General features: G+C 47.2%; 1 protein-coding gene across 2 annotated transcripts in view; it reads left to right on the top strand.

The window, feature by feature from the left end:
• Positions 1-13,090, top strand: part of CMTM8 (CKLF like MARVEL transmembrane domain containing 8) — a 103,718-nt gene extending 90,628 nt beyond the window's left edge. The window contains exons 2-4 of one of the 2 annotated variants that reach the window (XM_047098675.1): positions 3,610-3,783; positions 11,317-11,433; positions 13,007-13,090. In XM_047098675.1, coding sequence (XP_046954631.1) covers positions 3,610-3,783; positions 11,317-11,433; positions 13,007-13,090 — 375 coding nt within the window. The remainder of the gene's footprint in view (positions 1-3,609; positions 3,784-11,316; positions 11,434-13,006) is intronic. The other variant, XM_047098676.1, reaches the window with a different exon arrangement.
• The last annotated feature ends 3,685 nt before the right edge of the window (positions 13,091-16,775 follow it).

The raw sequence follows: 16,775 nt of genomic DNA, 5'->3' as shown, positions 1-16,775 counted from the left end.
GAGGTGGGCTTCTCTCCATGAGCAGTGTCAAATGTCCCTTGGAAACCTGTCTGAGGGCTTCAGTGTCTTTTTTTTTTTTTAATGTTTATTTTTGAGAGAGAGAGCTCTAGCAGGGGAGGGTAGAGAGAGAGGATCTGAAACGGGCTTCTTGCTGGCAGCAGGGAGCCAGATGCGGGGCTTGAACTCATGAACCGTGAGATCGTGACCTGAGCCGGAGTCGGACGCATAACTGACTTGGCCACCCAGGTGGCCCGTATGTGTCTTCCTTCTTAAAAAGGGGCCTGCACTCTTGTCCCTGCAGCGTCCCCTTCTAATCGCTATCTGGAGTCCCTGACCACCTCAGATTGCGTGGGTTGAACAGCTGAGGAACTGTTGTTCAGATCAGCCTGTTAACCTGTTCCTGTTTCATTGTTCCAGGTGAGGAAATGACACCCTAATGCACATCGTGTATCTTTCCAGAGACTCTGCATGTCTTTCCACTTTATCCTGGTCTAACCTGTGAAGTCTATTAACGTCCTAGCTGCTTCTGAAGTCTGTCTCGAATTCCCTCACTTGCATGTTCACTGCCACCATCTCGGTGTTGAATATGTCATCTTCTCTCACTGAGACTATTGTGACAGTCTCTGAGCTTGTCTGCTTATGAGTGCACGCGCTCGCGAACACACACACACACACACGCACACACACACACACCCCTTTCCCCTCCATGTGTCCATTCTCCTCAATCGGCCAGAGCGGTATCACAACCAAACTAACATGAGTTCCCTCCTTGGTGAGGCATAGAAGGAACCACACCTGGCGGAGTTGTGGCACAAAGGAAACTTTATCTGCAACAAATGAGGTCAAGGGGAATAACTTCAAAGCCTTGACTCCCAAGCAAGGTGAAAGGGTTCCTTTTATTTAGGGTTAGGATGAATATTTAGATAGGGGAGCCTTGTTATCGTATGTAGAGGCGGGCATAAGGCCACGCGTGCGCCTTAAGGGAACATGCCTGTACATAAATGAGGTGAGGCTTGCCCTCTGACTTGGAGACTGGGTGGAGGTTTAGTATTACAGTGAGGTAAAGGTAACTGTTAGTCATTCCCTGGGTCACTCCATGGTCTATCTGCACAGGTCTGGCCACTTCCTGTTGCTTGAGGAGTAGTTTCAATTTCTGTCATGGGATGTTATGCCCATCCGGTCTTTTGCCTGAGTTAAAAGATAAGCTAGAAAGAAGAGCTTAAGGAAAAATGAGGGACAGAGGTCAATAAGTACAAGCAGGTGAGGCAGTAAAGGTCAGGTTCTGGGTCTAGCTGGTGACAGTACAAAGAACTTACACCTGGGCCCATATAATCTGACCCTTCCCAACCTAACATTTTGCACCAGTGTCCTAACTTTCTATACTTTCTTTACAGGTTCTAGAAGGCAGCAAAGCCCTTCCCCGCTCCGGACGAAAGTTCTGTGCCTAGAACTCTGTCTTCCCACCTGTCTCTCTCGCTAGCTCTTACTGGGTCTGGGGGGTATTCTTCAGCATGGCCTTCCCTGACACTTCCCATGCCTGCAACAAGGTCATATCTGTTACACACCCTTACCACAGCCTTCATTTTCCTTCACAGCATTTGTCACAATTAGAATTATGCAGCTATTTCCCCCCACGAGGCTTTAAGTTACGTACAGCAGGGTGTGTTCGGTAACGTGTGCCTGACCCCGTCCTTGGGGCCTGATAGCAGGAAGCCTGGCAGAGTTTAGGTGCTCTCAAGGGTTAAACAAGTGAGTGAAAACCATCTTCCCAGCTTTGTGATTAAAGTCTCTTTAGTATTTTGTTCCCTACACCTTGAACACAGCGAAAGCAGAAATGAAATAATTTGTCCTGAGTCACACAGCAATCCAGAACTTGCAGCCAGGGCCTGCCCCGGGCTCCTGATGCTGTCTCCTGGGGATATGGTTTGGATCTAACTTCTTCATGGCTTAGGAATAAAGTCCTGGTCCCTGGAAGGTACTGGAATGCGAGATGCATACTTTGTCGCGGCTTCCCTTTGTTCAGGGCTAAAGACGCCTGCAGTTTGGATCGGTTTCTTTTCCCTTGATGAAACCTGCCTCTAGTCCATGGGTGACATTCATTTGGCTTTGGCTTTGGTCTTGTTCGTCAGCGGTGGTGAAGATTTGGATGGCTGTTACCGGAATAAATGCACAACTTACGTTAAAACGCTGAATGCCGGCATCTGCCCTGGGCCCTTGCTTGTTCTCCTTTTCAGAAGCTCTCTCGGGCCACGTGTTACTTGCCCTCTGCAAGGAAGAGGGGGAGGGGCGTGAGGGAAAGCGGGGGGGTGGGGGGCAGACAGTAGTGGCCGTGGGGTATCCTCAGAGATTCATCCCTTGAGAGTGGATCAGTCCCAGTAGACCTCAAGTACACCTGCAGTCTTGTTTTCTTGACAAGTATCAGACTGTGAGCAAATTCCAGCCACAGATGTGTGTGGTTTGTCCCCTCATGGCGTTTTAAAAATCATCATTAGTGCTAACATTTAAAAATCAAGATTATCGGGGGGCGCCTGGGTGGCGCTGTCAGTTAAGCGTCCGACTTCAGCCAGGTCACGATCTCGCGGTCCATGAGTTCGAGCCCCGCGTCGGGCTCTGGGCTGGTGGCTCGGAGCCTGGAGCCTGTTTCCGATTCTGTGTCTCCCTCTCTCTCTGCCCCTCCCCCGTTCATGCTCTGTCTCTCTCTGTCCCAAAAATAAATAAACGTTGAAAAAAAAATTAAAAAAAAAAAATCAAGATTATCGGGGTACTTGGGTGGCTCAGTTGGTTGAGTGTCTGACTTTGTCTCGGGGCACGATCTCTCAGTTTGTGAGTTCAAGCCCCACGTCGGGCTTGCTGCTGTCAACCTGTCAGCACAGAGCCCGCTTTGGATCCTCTGTCCCCCTCTCTCTGCCCCTCCCCTGCTAGCACTCTCCCAGGAATAAATAAATATTTAAAAATCAAGATCGTGGGGCGCCTGGGTGGCGCAGTCGGTTGGGCGTCCGACTTCAGCCAGGTCACGATCTCGCGGTCCGTGAGTTCGAGCCCTGCGTCAGGCTCTGGGCTGATGGCTCGGAGCCTGGAGCCTGTTTCCGATTCTGTGTCTCCCTCTTTCTCTGCCCCTCCCCCGTTCATGCTCTGTCTCTCTCTGTCCCAAAAATAAATAAACGTTGAAAGGAAGGATTTAAAAAAAAAAAAAAAAAAAAAATCAAGATCGTCATGTACAAACTTGAGTTGCTGTGTTTTCTTGGAGGAAAAAAGAAAGATCTAAGAAAACTGGTGCACCACAGGGGGACCTGGCTGGCCCCATCAGTGGAGCGTGTGACTCTTGATCTTGGGGTCGTGAGTTCAAGCCCCACATTGGGGGGGGGGGGGTAGAGTTTACTTTTTAAAAAATTGGCCCTCAAACCAATTTGACAATAAATTGTACCTCTGGCATTTATGGGCACCTGAGGTTGCAACCCGTTTTATATTTGTTAGTTGTGTGTATGTGGAAATATGAATAAAGGTTGTAATGGACACTTGATATAATTTTTTTTCCCTCTGTCTCTTCTTCTTTCTTTATTTTCTCCTTGTGTCTCCCTTTTCTTTTCCACTGCCTCTACCGTTTTGCAGGTTCTGGGACTGCTGGTATGGACACTTATCGCCGGAACCGAGTACTTCCGGGTCCCTGCTTTTGGCTGGGTCATGTTTGTAGCCGTGTTTTACTGGGTCCTCACCGTCTTCTTCCTCATCATCTACATAACAATGACCTACACCAGGATCCCGCAGGTGCCCTGGACAACAGTGGTAAGGAAGCCGAGGGTGTTGTTATTGTCCATTGCCCGCTATGCAGGTTGGAACTTAGTCCTTCTTTCCTCAATTCAGTTGTCTCCCTGCCGGCAAAGCAGGGGGCAAAGCCAGGGAGAACCCAACACAGCAGATAATCTTTATGTTATCCTATTGTCTCTAGGGTGATTATACCTGAGTGTGAAACTGGGCATATGGGAAAGTCCAGGAATTTCTTCTTTTTTTTTTTTTTAATTTTTGTTGTTGCTGTTGTTGTTAGTGTTTATTTTTGAGAGAGAGACAGCGTGAGTGGGGGAGGGGCAGAGAGAGAGGGAGACACAGAATCAGAAGCAGGCTCCAGGCTCCGAGCTGTCAGCACAGAGCCCGACGCGGGGCTCGAACCCACGAACCATGAGATCGTGACCTGAAATCCTAGAAATTCGACAGAACTCCTTTATTTTGTCCCATCTCCACCCGCTTTCATTCAAACTGGCAGTGTTTCACGCGTATAATCCCTTACCTGTTCCTGGCTTCTGCCTGTACAAAATTAGATCTGTGGTTTGCACCCGTGATCTCTTTATCAAATGGTTGTTCGGCCACACCTCTGGTGTTCTCTTAAGAGCAAGCTTTCTTATTTTTTACAATATGGATTAAGCTAAGGACTTTCCAGACCATCAAGTTCTGCTTCTTTTTTGCTTAACGGTTTCTTTTTTTTTTGTAAGTTTATTTATTTTGAGAGAGAGAGAGAGCAGGGGAGGGGCACAGAGAGAGGGAGAGAGAGGATCCCAAGGAGGCTCTGTGCTGCCAGTGCAGAGCCCGATGTGGAGCTCGATTCCACAAACTGTGAGATCATGTACCTGAGCCTAAATCAAGAGTCGGACACTTAACCAAATGAGCCACCCAGGCACCCCAACAATTTCTTCATCAATCCATCTGTTTCCGTTTGCATTTTACTACAAACAGAAGGAACCAAGCCTTGCCTTTCACACTTTGCTTTAAAAATCTCCTCATTTAAATATCCAGTTAATCCAGTTTTGTTGCTTGTAAGCTCTATCTTCCATGAAACAATAGAACCCAGTTCAGCAAAATTCTTTCCCACTTTATGACAAGGATCACCTTTCCTCCAGTTTCCGAAAACATGTTCCCCACGTGTGCATTGAGATCTCTCCACAGTGGCCTTCAACATGCACACTTGTACTAAGATTCTGTTTGTGATTATTTATGTATTCCCTAAGAAGATGGAACCTTTCTCTCTAGCTCTTCTCTTTTCTTTCTGAGCCCTCACCAGAATCCCCTTCAACATCCGTATTTCTAGTATGCTCCTCAAAACTCCCCAGCCGTTACTCATTATTGAGTTCCAAAGCCACTTTTACATTTTTAGGTATTTGTTATAGCATCAGTTCCACTCCAGGCTGCAAATCTGTCTACCCCACTCTTGATACAAAGTCTGTTTTAGAGTGCTCTAGAGAAGCATAGGCAGTAGGGTGTGTGTGTGTGTGTGTGTGTGTGTGTGTGTGTGTGCGAGTGCACACCCACATGAAGAGATTTATTAGAAGGAATTGGTTCACATGATTATGGAAACTGGGAAGTCCCAAGATCTGCTGTCAGCCAGCTGGACCCCTGGCACACTGATAGTGTGGTTCCGGTCCGAGCCCGAAGGCCTGAGGACCAGGGAACCTGATGTTTCTGTTCAAGCCCAAAGGCAGGAAAAAAGACTGATGTCCCAGCTCAAGGCGGTCAGGCAGGAGCAGTTCTCTCTTACTCAGCCTTCTTGTTCGATTCAGGTCTTCAACTGATTGGATGAGGCCCACCCACATTAGAGAGGACAGTCTGCTTTACTCAGGCTGTAGATTTGAATGTTAATATCATCCAGAAGCCCTCATAGATAGACCCCGGATAATGTTTGACCAAATATCTGTGCACCTGTGGCCCAGTCAGGTTAACACAGAAAATCAACCCATCATGGTACCCTATGACCTATAGCGAAGTGAAGGTATGTACAAAGTGTGATGGAAACTACCACCTCAGCTTGGGACAGCTGGGAACTCTTGAGAGAGGAGGCAGCATTTAGTGTCATCTTGAAGACTGATCACACACATCCTGAGGGGAGCTCAGAGATAGAAGGTGAGGTCCCCTTTGCCTTTGGAGAATTTATAATCTTTTTTTGGGGAGTTGGACTGGCTGCACGATTTAAAAAAACCAAAAAAAAAACCCAAGTGGTGCCACACGTGTGTGTACAAAACAGGGCTCGGAGCGATACTGTCTTTTTGTTTGCTTATTTTCAACCAGTGGATCAAAAAACTATCCAATTCCAAATAAGCGACTGATAAGCCAGATTTGAAGCATAGTGTGTAAGTGTGGTGTAGACCGAAATAAAGCTGGCAGGCTTTAGCGGCCTCACTGCTCAAGTGTATCTGGCCTGGTTCTTTCTGGGAGCTGCTTTCAGAGCTAGCTAAGTTAACCAACCCCCCCCCACACACACACACATACACACACAAATAACAGGTCTCATTTGATTGCATGGAACTCGTTGACGGACTCTTAACAGTCTCCCCAAATACGAACGTGAGGATTTTCCGTTACGATTCTCGGGAACGTGGGGCAGGCGCTGAAAGTAACTCCAGCCGAGGTGCCCGTAGCTGCCTGGGGCAGCCCACGCAGCCTGGTTGGAACTGGCGTCCTGCCTTGCTGGGTGGGCACCGGGAAGAAAGACTCATCTGGATGTGGGGAATCACAAAAGGTAGAAAGCACCTTGAAGTAAAGCCACGTGGGAATACGGGGAGAGGGCATCATTCAAGTGACCTGGAGGAATGGGAGGAATGCCGTTTGGGAGGACGATGGGTCTTAAAGGATGTCTTGAGGAAAGTACTTGTGAACTTGGAGGAAGAGAACTTGGAAACTGTAACGGGAGAGCCAATGGTTAAGATGCAAGAATGAGCAGTACCTTTAATTCCACTTCTGCTGAGTCTCAATTCCTAGGCATGTTTTCTGTAGTTTTTTTTCTTTAAATTTATTTTCTATAATTTATTTATTTTGAAAGAGAGAGAAAGAGAGAGAGAGCACATAAGCAGAGGGGAGAATCCCAGGCAGGCTCAACATGGTCAGTGCAGAGACTGATGTGGGGCTCGAACTCACAAACCTTGAGATCATGACCTGAGCCGAAGTCGGATGCTTAATTGACTGAGCCACCCAGGCGCCCCTAGGCCAGATATGTTTAGAATCAGGATTTCCACCCCCTCAAATTTTAGAAAGACAATAATCTGGTGCATTTACTGCGTAAGATCCTGAGTCTGGGGGCAGCACTGTAATCAGACATGTTAGCATTTCTGCACAAACACGTGCATTTTCCTGCAAAGAGGGGTAATAAAGACTGCATTGCCCCCATGTCAGTACAAGTCAGCCTTTGCTGCCAGATGACTTTTGGATTTACTTTTGGTTCTCAGAGCATTTGGGGAATCTGAGATTGCCGAGAAGGGATGAGCAGACCAGGCTTTCATCCACTGGGAACTTGGCTGGGAGACCAGCCCATGGGACATGACAAAAACCAGTCTCATAGTTTTGCCTGTAGCTCTTTGCTTGATAAGGCATGAGCTTTGCACTGGAATTGACTCAATTGTAGGCATGTTTTCTGGGCCATATGCGTCACCCAGAGAGGCTGGGATGTGCTTTGTGACAAATCTGATTTGAGCTAAAATTTCAAAGCAATACCGTTTGTCCTCCTTGGGGCACTAAGCACCAGGACCTGCACAAATGCATTTTCTGAGGATTCATCCTCCACAGCTCATCCCTGTCGGCCTCATTGCAAGCACTCTGAGCAGTACAGGGCAGAGGGCACAGCCTCCTTTTATAGGCAGTAGCAGCCACCATTCATGAAGCACCTACTGTGTGCCAGAGGTCAGGCTGGGTCCTTCATAGATTACATCATTTCACCTCACCCTAACTGCAAACACGGAGTGGATTATTTCCATTTTGCAGGTGAAGAAATAGACACCGAAAGGGTTTTGATAGCCAGGGAATGGGAAGCAGGTCCCCTGCTGCCAACCACAGCTGTCAACCCTGGAGTCTCCTTGGCGGCCAGGGTTCACAAATGCCCTGGTCCTAGCCTTCGGGAAATCGCTGGAGCTGAGAGGACCTTCCTCCTCTCCACTGTGAAGGGATGAGGAGTTCTCTCTCCGCACTTAGGTTTGGTCAGTCGTGGACACCAGTGCTACACGGTGGAGGGCCAACAAGGAGGCCAGCTATTTGAGAGTTTTTATCTGTGTGCCTTTATTTGGGGGGGGGGGGTAGGACATTCTGTACCAAAGAGGGATCAAATTTCAGAAAAGAAGAGCCTCCCTCCACCTTCTCCCAAAACGGAGTAGTTGGGAAACTTTGGTAAGACACTGTATTTGTTCTGGGTTCCCTGCGGCCCGGGGATGCTTTGAGAACTGGCATTTGAGTTGGGGGGGGGGCGGGGGGGGTGCTCTAGGGTTTTTTCAGCCTGAGCAGTCTCAGACTCGGGTCCTGCTTCTCTAGAGCAGTGCGACCTTGTGTTTCGACGAAGCTCAGTGATATTCCAGAGGCTGCCGAAGCTGTGTGTTACCCTTCGCCACTTCTGTAGCCACACAGATCTCTGTTCTTTAACCTCTATAGCAGTCTCAGATCCTGGGGCACCTGGGTGGCTCAGTCGTTTGAGTGTCTGACTTTGGCTCAGGTCATGATCTCGTGGTCCATAAGTTTGAGCCCCACGTCGGGCTCTGTGCAGACAGCTCGGAGCCTGCAGCCTGCTTTGGATTCTGTGTCTTCCTCTCTTTCTGCTTCTCCTCTGCTCACGCTCTGTCTCTCTCTCAAAGTAATAAAAAGAAAGAAAGAAAGAAAGAAAGAAAGAAAGAAAGAAAGAAAGAAAGAAAGAAACAATCTCAGATCCTGATTTCTTTGCCCTTCTTTTTTCTTTCCTCTCTCTACCTGTTTTCACTAGTTTCCCACTCCAGGCATCCCCCATACATACTTAATTTGGGAGTCCTAGGAAGATGGTGTGGGGAGAAGCAGGCAGGAGGAGTTTCCACACCGAGGTAGCAGGAATGGAGGCTGCGATTACCCAGCAGGGCCCCGCAGGGTGGTGCAGAGGGGAAGAAAGCCCTTCCCTGCTTCTCTCCAAGGGAAAGAGAGCCTTGGAAAAATGGATTGGGCCACACTTACTAAGGGATGGGGACACATATCCTCAGGGAGTCTTGTCACCACTCCCTCTCCGGCCCTTCACCCACCCAACAGTGGGGACAAGGCCCAGGGCCGGTGTCAGGGCAGTCCTGACCAGGCTGACCTCTGCGAATGCTGTCTCCGTCATCTCTCCCCTTGCGTGGGGACCGGACATGCATGGGCACCCCCAAATACTTGTTTAAAGACATTCGTCACAGTAGCATTTGTGACCCTGGGAAAACTAGGAACGTGAAATGCCCATCGATAGGGGAAAGTTAGATTCTAAGGTATTTGTGTTATGACAACAAATGAGGTCATCTTTTTGGACAGGCATGCAAAATTGCCCTTGGTATCTTTTTCAGTGAAGAAAAAAAAAAACCTCTAAGTTTACATAACTCTATGATTCCTTTTGTATAAAATTGGGTGTTTGTTTATATCCCAAAGGAAAAAGCTGAGGTGAAAAAAATAGACTGACTTTTTACTCCAGATTCTCCTATCCACACTGGATTTTGTTTGGTTACCAGGAACATGCATTACTTTAAAATTTTTTTCTTAAGCATTTTAATGTTTCGAATGTAAGACGTGACTAGTTTATTAAATAAAAATAAACTTAACCACTACCTGTGGAAAGGCCACAAAGTGAAAACTAAGGTCCCCCACTCCTCAAAGATAATTACCTTTAGCTGTTTCAGCATTAAAAATATGTATGAAGAGTCCTTTATTTGGCAGATAGCAAATGTATAAAACTCTGGAGGGAATGTGCAATTGAAAAAAAAACTTGGGGGAGGTGCCTAGGCGGCTCAGTCAGTTGAGCATCCGACTTGGGTTTGAGCCCTGCATTGGGCTCTGTGCTGACCGTGCAGAGCCTGCTTGGGATTCTCTCTTTCCCTCTCTCTGCCCCTCCTCCATTTGTGTTCTCTCTCTCTCTCAAAATAAATTAATAAATTATAAAAACTTTTTGTAATGCACAAATGTGTTTCTGGACCAGAAAAACCCCACAACCAGCAAACATAATGAGTCATCCAGGGAAACCACGTCTTCTTGGGGACACATTTCTATGCAGATGAGCATCAGGGGATACCCTGAATCCTGGACTACCCTTATCATAAAGATGAATCTCGTTAACCCGGCTTAATATAAGTGTGGAGGAGGCAACAGGGATACACAACCCACCTCAGAATGCTAGGACCTGCATCTGGAAAATTCTCTGTGCCTTTCTTTCCCTAAGAAGAAAAACATACTGCTTCCTCCCCTTGCCCCTATTTGTTCCTGTCTCTCTGAATTCCTGAGGGAGAGCTGTTAGAACACAGAGGATCTATTCCTTGAGAGCCACCTTCTTCCTACCTGTATAAATCTTTGGTTTCTGCATCAGTCTTGCCCCACCCCACCCCCTCCTCTCACCCTTGTTCAGATAGGATCAGGTCTCGCACATTTCACAGTATGATTTCCTAGAGTTTAAATATAGCTGAAAACCAAATACCTCCTTGGATTTACATATCTGTCTTCTCTAAGAATAGGAAAAAATAAGGTGAAGCCAAGGGAAAGATTAGTTCCCAAAGGGCTCTATTAATATGTATAATCTTCTTTTTAGTTTGAAGAACTTGTTGCTAGGGTTGAGGAGTTCACCTAAATGTCCCGCCCTGCTTAGAGCAGGGAAATGGATCAGCTCCCCTGCTTTGGGAAAGGCTGTCTCCCAGCTCTGGGTCAGGGACAGGTGCTGAAGGGCTGTACCTGCTGGGGCCATGGACCAGGCAGATCTTGCTGGGGCCCCCAGCGACCTGCCTTCCTCAGCCAGTAGGTCGCCATGGCTGAAATCTGGGTGAAGCAAGGATTAAGAGCAAACTGAGAGAGAGAGAAGTGGCTGAAGGGATGAGCAGGCAGCCTGAGTACCTTGGGGGACAGGTAAGGGGTGTCTGCTTGTCTTGTATATAAGCTGGTGTTAAGCCCTCTCCTCCTAGAGGCCCTGAAGAGCTGCTTCGGGGGTGGGGGGCACCTGGGTAGCTCAGTCGGTTGAGCATCTGACTCTTGATTTTGACTCAGGTCATGGTCTCATGGTTCATGAGATTGAGCCCTGTATCGGGATCTGACAGCAAGGAGCCTGCTTGGGATTCTCTCTCTCCCTCTCCCTCTCCCTCTGCCTCTCCCTCTCCCTCTGCCTCTGCCTCTGCCTCTCCCCTGATTGCACACGCTTGTGTATTCTCTCTCTCTCTCTCTGTCCCCTTCAATAAAAAATAAACTTAAAAAAAAAAAAAAAAGCCCTTCCCAAGCGTCCAGATGCACCCTTTCCACACTTGGCATGCGGTCCTGGCCACTTCTCAGGTCCAGAGGTGCCCAGACCTTCCACACTCCCTGACCACCCCACCCCTCTGTCTCTCCCAGGGTCTGTGCTTTAATGGCAGTGCCTTCGTCTTATACCTCTCGGCCGCTGTGGTGGATGCCTCTTCTGTCTCCCCGGAGAGGGACAGCCACAACTTCAACAGCTGGGCAGCCTCATCGGTGAGTGAGCCCTTTCAACACCACCACCACCCCCCCCCCCAAACCTCCATGGTCAGGATCACGTTCTCCTCCTCCCACTGGGGCTGGGGATCCAGGAGGAGGCCCAGATTATCTGCAGGAGGGGGAAAGCACCACCCACAGTTGTGACACACTGGCCATTAGCTTGTGGTTTGAAAGCATCGAAAATTAGTGGGGCCTCCCGACGGCCTGAGGTGCACAGAGGCTAAAAGACCCAGCTTGAGTGAAAGCCAGATAGTTTGGAACAGAGTAAGTATTTGAGGGAGGAAAGCTATTTGTGGCCGTCTAAGAATAATTCTACTGACTACAGTTCAAGTGGGGAGACAGTTGCAAAACAACGAGCACACTATGATTTTTTTTTTTTTTTTTGAGAAGTAGAGATGTTTGTTTATGCGCTGGGAATGCGGAGGAAAGTACACAGTAACAGAGGTTCCTTCCAGACACTGTGGCTGGGTGACGAGGGGAGCGGCCTGAGGGGCTTCTGCTTTGTGATATATATATATACACACACACACGCTTCTGTATGGTTTGCATTTCTAAGCCATCGTGTGTATTGTTGCTCTGGTTGTAAAAACTAAATCTAGAAGTGTCTCTGAGATTGGCCTTAAAATATTCCATCCCCCAAAGAAGCCATTGGCAGGGGAGTGGGGGGCAGTTAGACAGGAATGCCAAAATGATAGTGTGAAGGCTGACTGATGATAATATAGCCATTCATCATATCCTTGTATTTATATTTGAAAATCTCTACTCAAACGTAGAGAGCATGGTGTGCGTGACATTAAAAATCACAAGCTTTGGGGCACCTGGGTGGCTCGGTCAGTTCAGTGTCCAACTCTTGGTGTCGGCTCAGGTCAGGATCTCACGGTTTCGTGAGTTCAAGCCCCGCATCCAGCTCTGCACCAGAAGCGCAGATCCTGCTTGGCATTCTGTGTCTCCTCCTTCTGCCCCTCCCCCACGAGCACCGTCTCTGTCTCTCTCAAACTAGATAAATAAACTTAAAAAAAATCACACGCCGTAGCAGCACATGGCTCAAGCTATCCTACAGCAAGAATCCACCAGAACTGGGCAGTAGCTGCCCCTGAAGAAGGGCCTACATTTTCCCTGCTCCCCATTCGTACCGCGTGGGTTCATCGCTTCCTCCTACAAACTCGACTCCTTTATTTAACTGATCATATGACAGTCTGAGGTTAAGCCCTGGTCTGAAATTGCCTGTACTAAGTTAGGAATTCATGTGCTTTTCTCGGATGCCACCCCACCATAGTCACCCCAAAGTGAACAGCCTGTGGTTATTTGAGCAGAACTACAAGCTTTCCAGATATGTTTCAAAACAAAAAAACAACCAAAAAAAAAAAAAAAACAAAACAAAACCCAAACAACCAGCATAGCCAGAGATCATTTCAGAAGGAAGGTAATTGAACCAATAAAGCAGTTTTAGATGAGGAAGCCTGGAGTTAAGGGATGCTGCGAGTGCCTGATTCAGTGGAGGCGAAATGATAACTTTTGCTAATTAGAATGTGCCCTAAGCCCTCTTTCTATTATGCTTTGTTTCCTGTAGTTCTTCGCCTTTCTGGTCACCATCTGCTATGCTGGGAACACATATTTCAGTTTTATAGCTTGGAGATCCAGGACCATACAGTGATTGGCCATTTTGAGAATTAAAAGGGAGGGAGAAAACACGAAGAATCTCCTTGTAAAAACGAAAACAAAAAACCCGACAAACTGTAGGTATGATGTATATTTCCAGAGAATTGTATTTGACTAATGTTTTTATATACCTAGTTAAATTTGCTCGCGGCAGTTTGTTACAATTAAACTGGATACTTATCTGCAGTTTGCTGTAGCTTGTAACGAACTCTTCAATATCTTGCGGATGTCTTCACAGACCTTATTTTCTTAGACGATGTATAAATAGATAAATTGCTAATATCAAGACTGTGTCAAGTTTATCAACCTAACTTTTCAAATGCTAGACTCTTTTCTGATTAAATGTTTCAAAATCCCCGGGTAAGGTGTCTGATTTGAGAAAGGAGACCTGTTACCACAGCCTGAGCTGGGGTGCTGTGGATACATCTTCGCCCTCACGGGACTGTCCAGTTGCAACGTTGCCCAGAGACCCTTGTCCACAGCCACTGGACCAGGGTGGCAGGAGAGACCCATCTCCCCAAGCCCGGGGATCGTCAGTGGCCATGATTCTCATCTGCTAACCAGAGGGCCCAGAAAAAGCACCTAGTGAAACTCTGGCCTTGCAGTTCGTTAAGATGCTCACCCTACGTGGTGCTGCTGAGTGCACGGACTGATGTGCTTGCTGGTGGCATTTTTTCCTGATACGTATTAGAATTAGTGCATAACCATGAAAATAAGTACTTGCGTGTCCCTTAAGATACTCACTGACCACAGGGACTCATGTACCCTACGTTGTGGAAAATACCTGACCAAAAGTTCTCCAGAACGACTACTTTGTGGCATCGTTGTTAGCTATCATCAGAGGGTGGAAAGAACCCCAGGCAGCAAGGCAGATGCGTGTTTAGAGGAAGTGTGTTCAGTTAGGATGGTTCTTGCTGGTAAGGCAGTGTGCCGTGGGTGATTTTTCAACATGAGCTTCTTTTGAAAAACAAAAAACCACAGAAGCGTTAATAGGGTTGATGACAGTGAGCCGCGTTAGCTTGCGCACTCTGCGGACGTGACCCCCGGGGCCTCACTCTTCTGCTGTTGTTTAGCAGTACTGTTTGTTTCTGTTGTGAGTCGTCTGGTTATTTGGTCCGTCCTCCTGTTTACCTGTAAGTTCTGATCCAAGTTCTGTTTGCCTCTGTAGAGGAGAGGTGAGATTTCTTCAGTGTCCAACACCCACCACCGACCTTTGAAAGGAACAATGAAGAATGTTCCTGGGTTCTGGATCCAAAGAGCTAGTGGGGAGACGGGGACCGAGAATAAGGGGAGTGTAGGGGACAGGTGTGTGGGAGTGGGTGAGGGTTGGGGGTACCAGAGGCCACTCTGAGTCCGGCATCCAGCGAGCTGTGACAGTCGGATTTTAGCAACACAGACCCACAGGTGATTAGCGCTCAATCCTTGGGGGGCTGCATTCCTGGTCACCAGCAGGACAGCCTCCAACTCGCTGATTTTGCAAGAAAAGCTGAAATCACTAGTCAGAATTTGTTCCTCTCTGTCTCACACTCACAGAGGCATAGTCATCCTCCGTGTACCGGGTGTTTTAAGTACTTGGTATTGCAACCAAAGCTCGACAAAAGGCAGAAAAACTAGAACTTCCAGATGCGTGTTTCAGGCAACTTCTGGAAACAACCATCAAGAAAGAAGCCTGGGAGCGCCTGGGTGGTTCAGTCTGGTTAAGTATCCGACTCTTGATCTCGGCTCAGGTCATGATCTCGCAGTTCGTGAGTTCGAGTCCCACATCGGGCTCTGTGCTGACGGGATGGTTGCAGGGAGCCTGCTTGGGATTCTTGCCCTCACTTTCTGTCTGCCCCTTCCCCCCCCCCAAAAAAAATAAATAAATAAACTTTTTAAAAAAGAAAGAAAGAAGTCTGTTTTATGTCCTTGCCACCCACTGTGGTGTCTGTGTATGTGTGTGATTTCTATAATCATGGCCCCATTTATAGGAAGCAGCTTCTGGGGTGAAGAGTTCCATAACCCACTTTGGAAATATTCTCCATAAAGGCTATAGGTCTTTCTTGAGCCAATAGCCCCAATGAGATCTATTTCTAGAGAACAGTACTCATTTGTTTCCAGGCAGGAGTACTTGTTGTCTTTATTTGTGGCTTTTCAGGAGCTTGACCATTTGTGTCATCCTGAGAGTTTGCCCAAAAACAAACACAAAGCACAACCAAATATCTATTTTTTTAACTGAAAGGAAATTCTTATTTCCTCTTTTGAATGCTGACTTTGTTCGTGCACTTTTAAGTGCGGGTTTTGGGACAATACAATGATTCTCTGCTGTTCAGATGAAGCTATAAGTTTTTGAACGGCTTCCATTTTTCTCTTAAGAAAGAAAAGCCACATGCGATATAGCAAACATCATAAAAAGAATAGGTTTCTGAGGTTTGAAAAATATTATTACAAGGACAGGATACAGAGCGCTTAAACTATTCTCTGGCATAGGTGGCCACCAACTGCCCTTCCAAAAGCATCGCGTCCTCTTTGATGGAGCTGGGTGGGTTTTGAGTTTGATGTATTTACCCACTTAGGGCCAATCAGTGACATGCTTTAGGCAATCAATCTCTCTCCATTGCAGTGTCCCAACTCATAGCCCCCAAGATATGTAGCCAACATTTGAGAACTACAAGAAAACCCAGAGACAAGAAGGTTCAATATCGTTTATTTTGATACATTTAAAAGTTGCTGCTTTCTTAGAAAAATCCCCCCAGCGTATCAGCACACAAAAGAGTTTAAATACATAAATACATAAAGTTATCTCTGCACAGAGCACAGATATTCGAAAGTACTAACTGAAGGGGCTCCTGGGTGGCTCAGTAGGTTGAGCGTCCGACTTCAGCTCAGGTCATGATCTCGCAGCCCGGGAGTTTGAGCCCCACATCGTGCTCTGTGCTGACAGATTCTGTGTCTCCCTCTCTCTCTGCCCCTCCCCGCCTTCTCTCCCTCAAAAATAAATATGCATTAGATTTTCTTTAAATACTCACTGAAGCTACAGCCTTGGGTAGAAAATCAATTAAAAGTTTGTATTTCTGTCCCCTAGACAATTATTATTTTAATTGAAAAGATGGATTTTTCACAGAAAAAAAAAAAAAGTTGGGCATGTAAGGCCAGGGGCACAGGAGCAAACACATACCGTGTAAGATGACAAGTTAAGAAGCATTTGTTAACTTGGCCTTGCGTAGAAGTTCTGACCACGGGCTTCTGCCAAATGTGACTTGTAAGCAGATGGCAGTGAAGGAAGGTGACAGCTCTGTCCATGGTGTTGAGAGCAACGAGGAAGATTGGAGTGAGTATGGTTACAAGTTAGGGGGTAGGTGAACTTAGGTGTTCCATCTAGAAGGTGTTTGAGGGAGACTAAGGAAGGTGAGTGGCAAGAAAGTTGTTGGCCAGGGAGACACTGCATTTGGAACGTATGTGTTGGGAAAACTTGTGTGTCCATGGCAGAGGGTTTTTTTTCCTAGAATATTCAGAATAATTCTAAGTCCAGGCTATAGTGGACCTTGTCGCTGCCTGGCCCACACCTCTGGTTATCTGTCCTAGTTCTCCTCCTCTTGTTATCTGTCCCTCCTCTTGTTATCTGTGTTAGTTTTTATTCAGTAACCACCCACCCACTCATGCCCCAGCTTCCTGGGGGGAAGGGGGCTTTGCCTAAGCTGCTT

This window comes from Lynx rufus, unplaced genomic scaffold (assembly GCF_022079265.1).
Source record: "Lynx rufus isolate CCGP_SWC_20201006 ecotype Redwood Valley unplaced genomic scaffold, mLynRuf1.p SCAF_5, whole genome shotgun sequence".
NCBI classification, from domain to species: domain Eukaryota; kingdom Metazoa; phylum Chordata; class Mammalia; order Carnivora; family Felidae; genus Lynx; species Lynx rufus.
The sequence above is the reverse complement of the archived record's forward strand: the minus strand, read 5'-3'. Positions and strand labels throughout refer to the sequence as shown.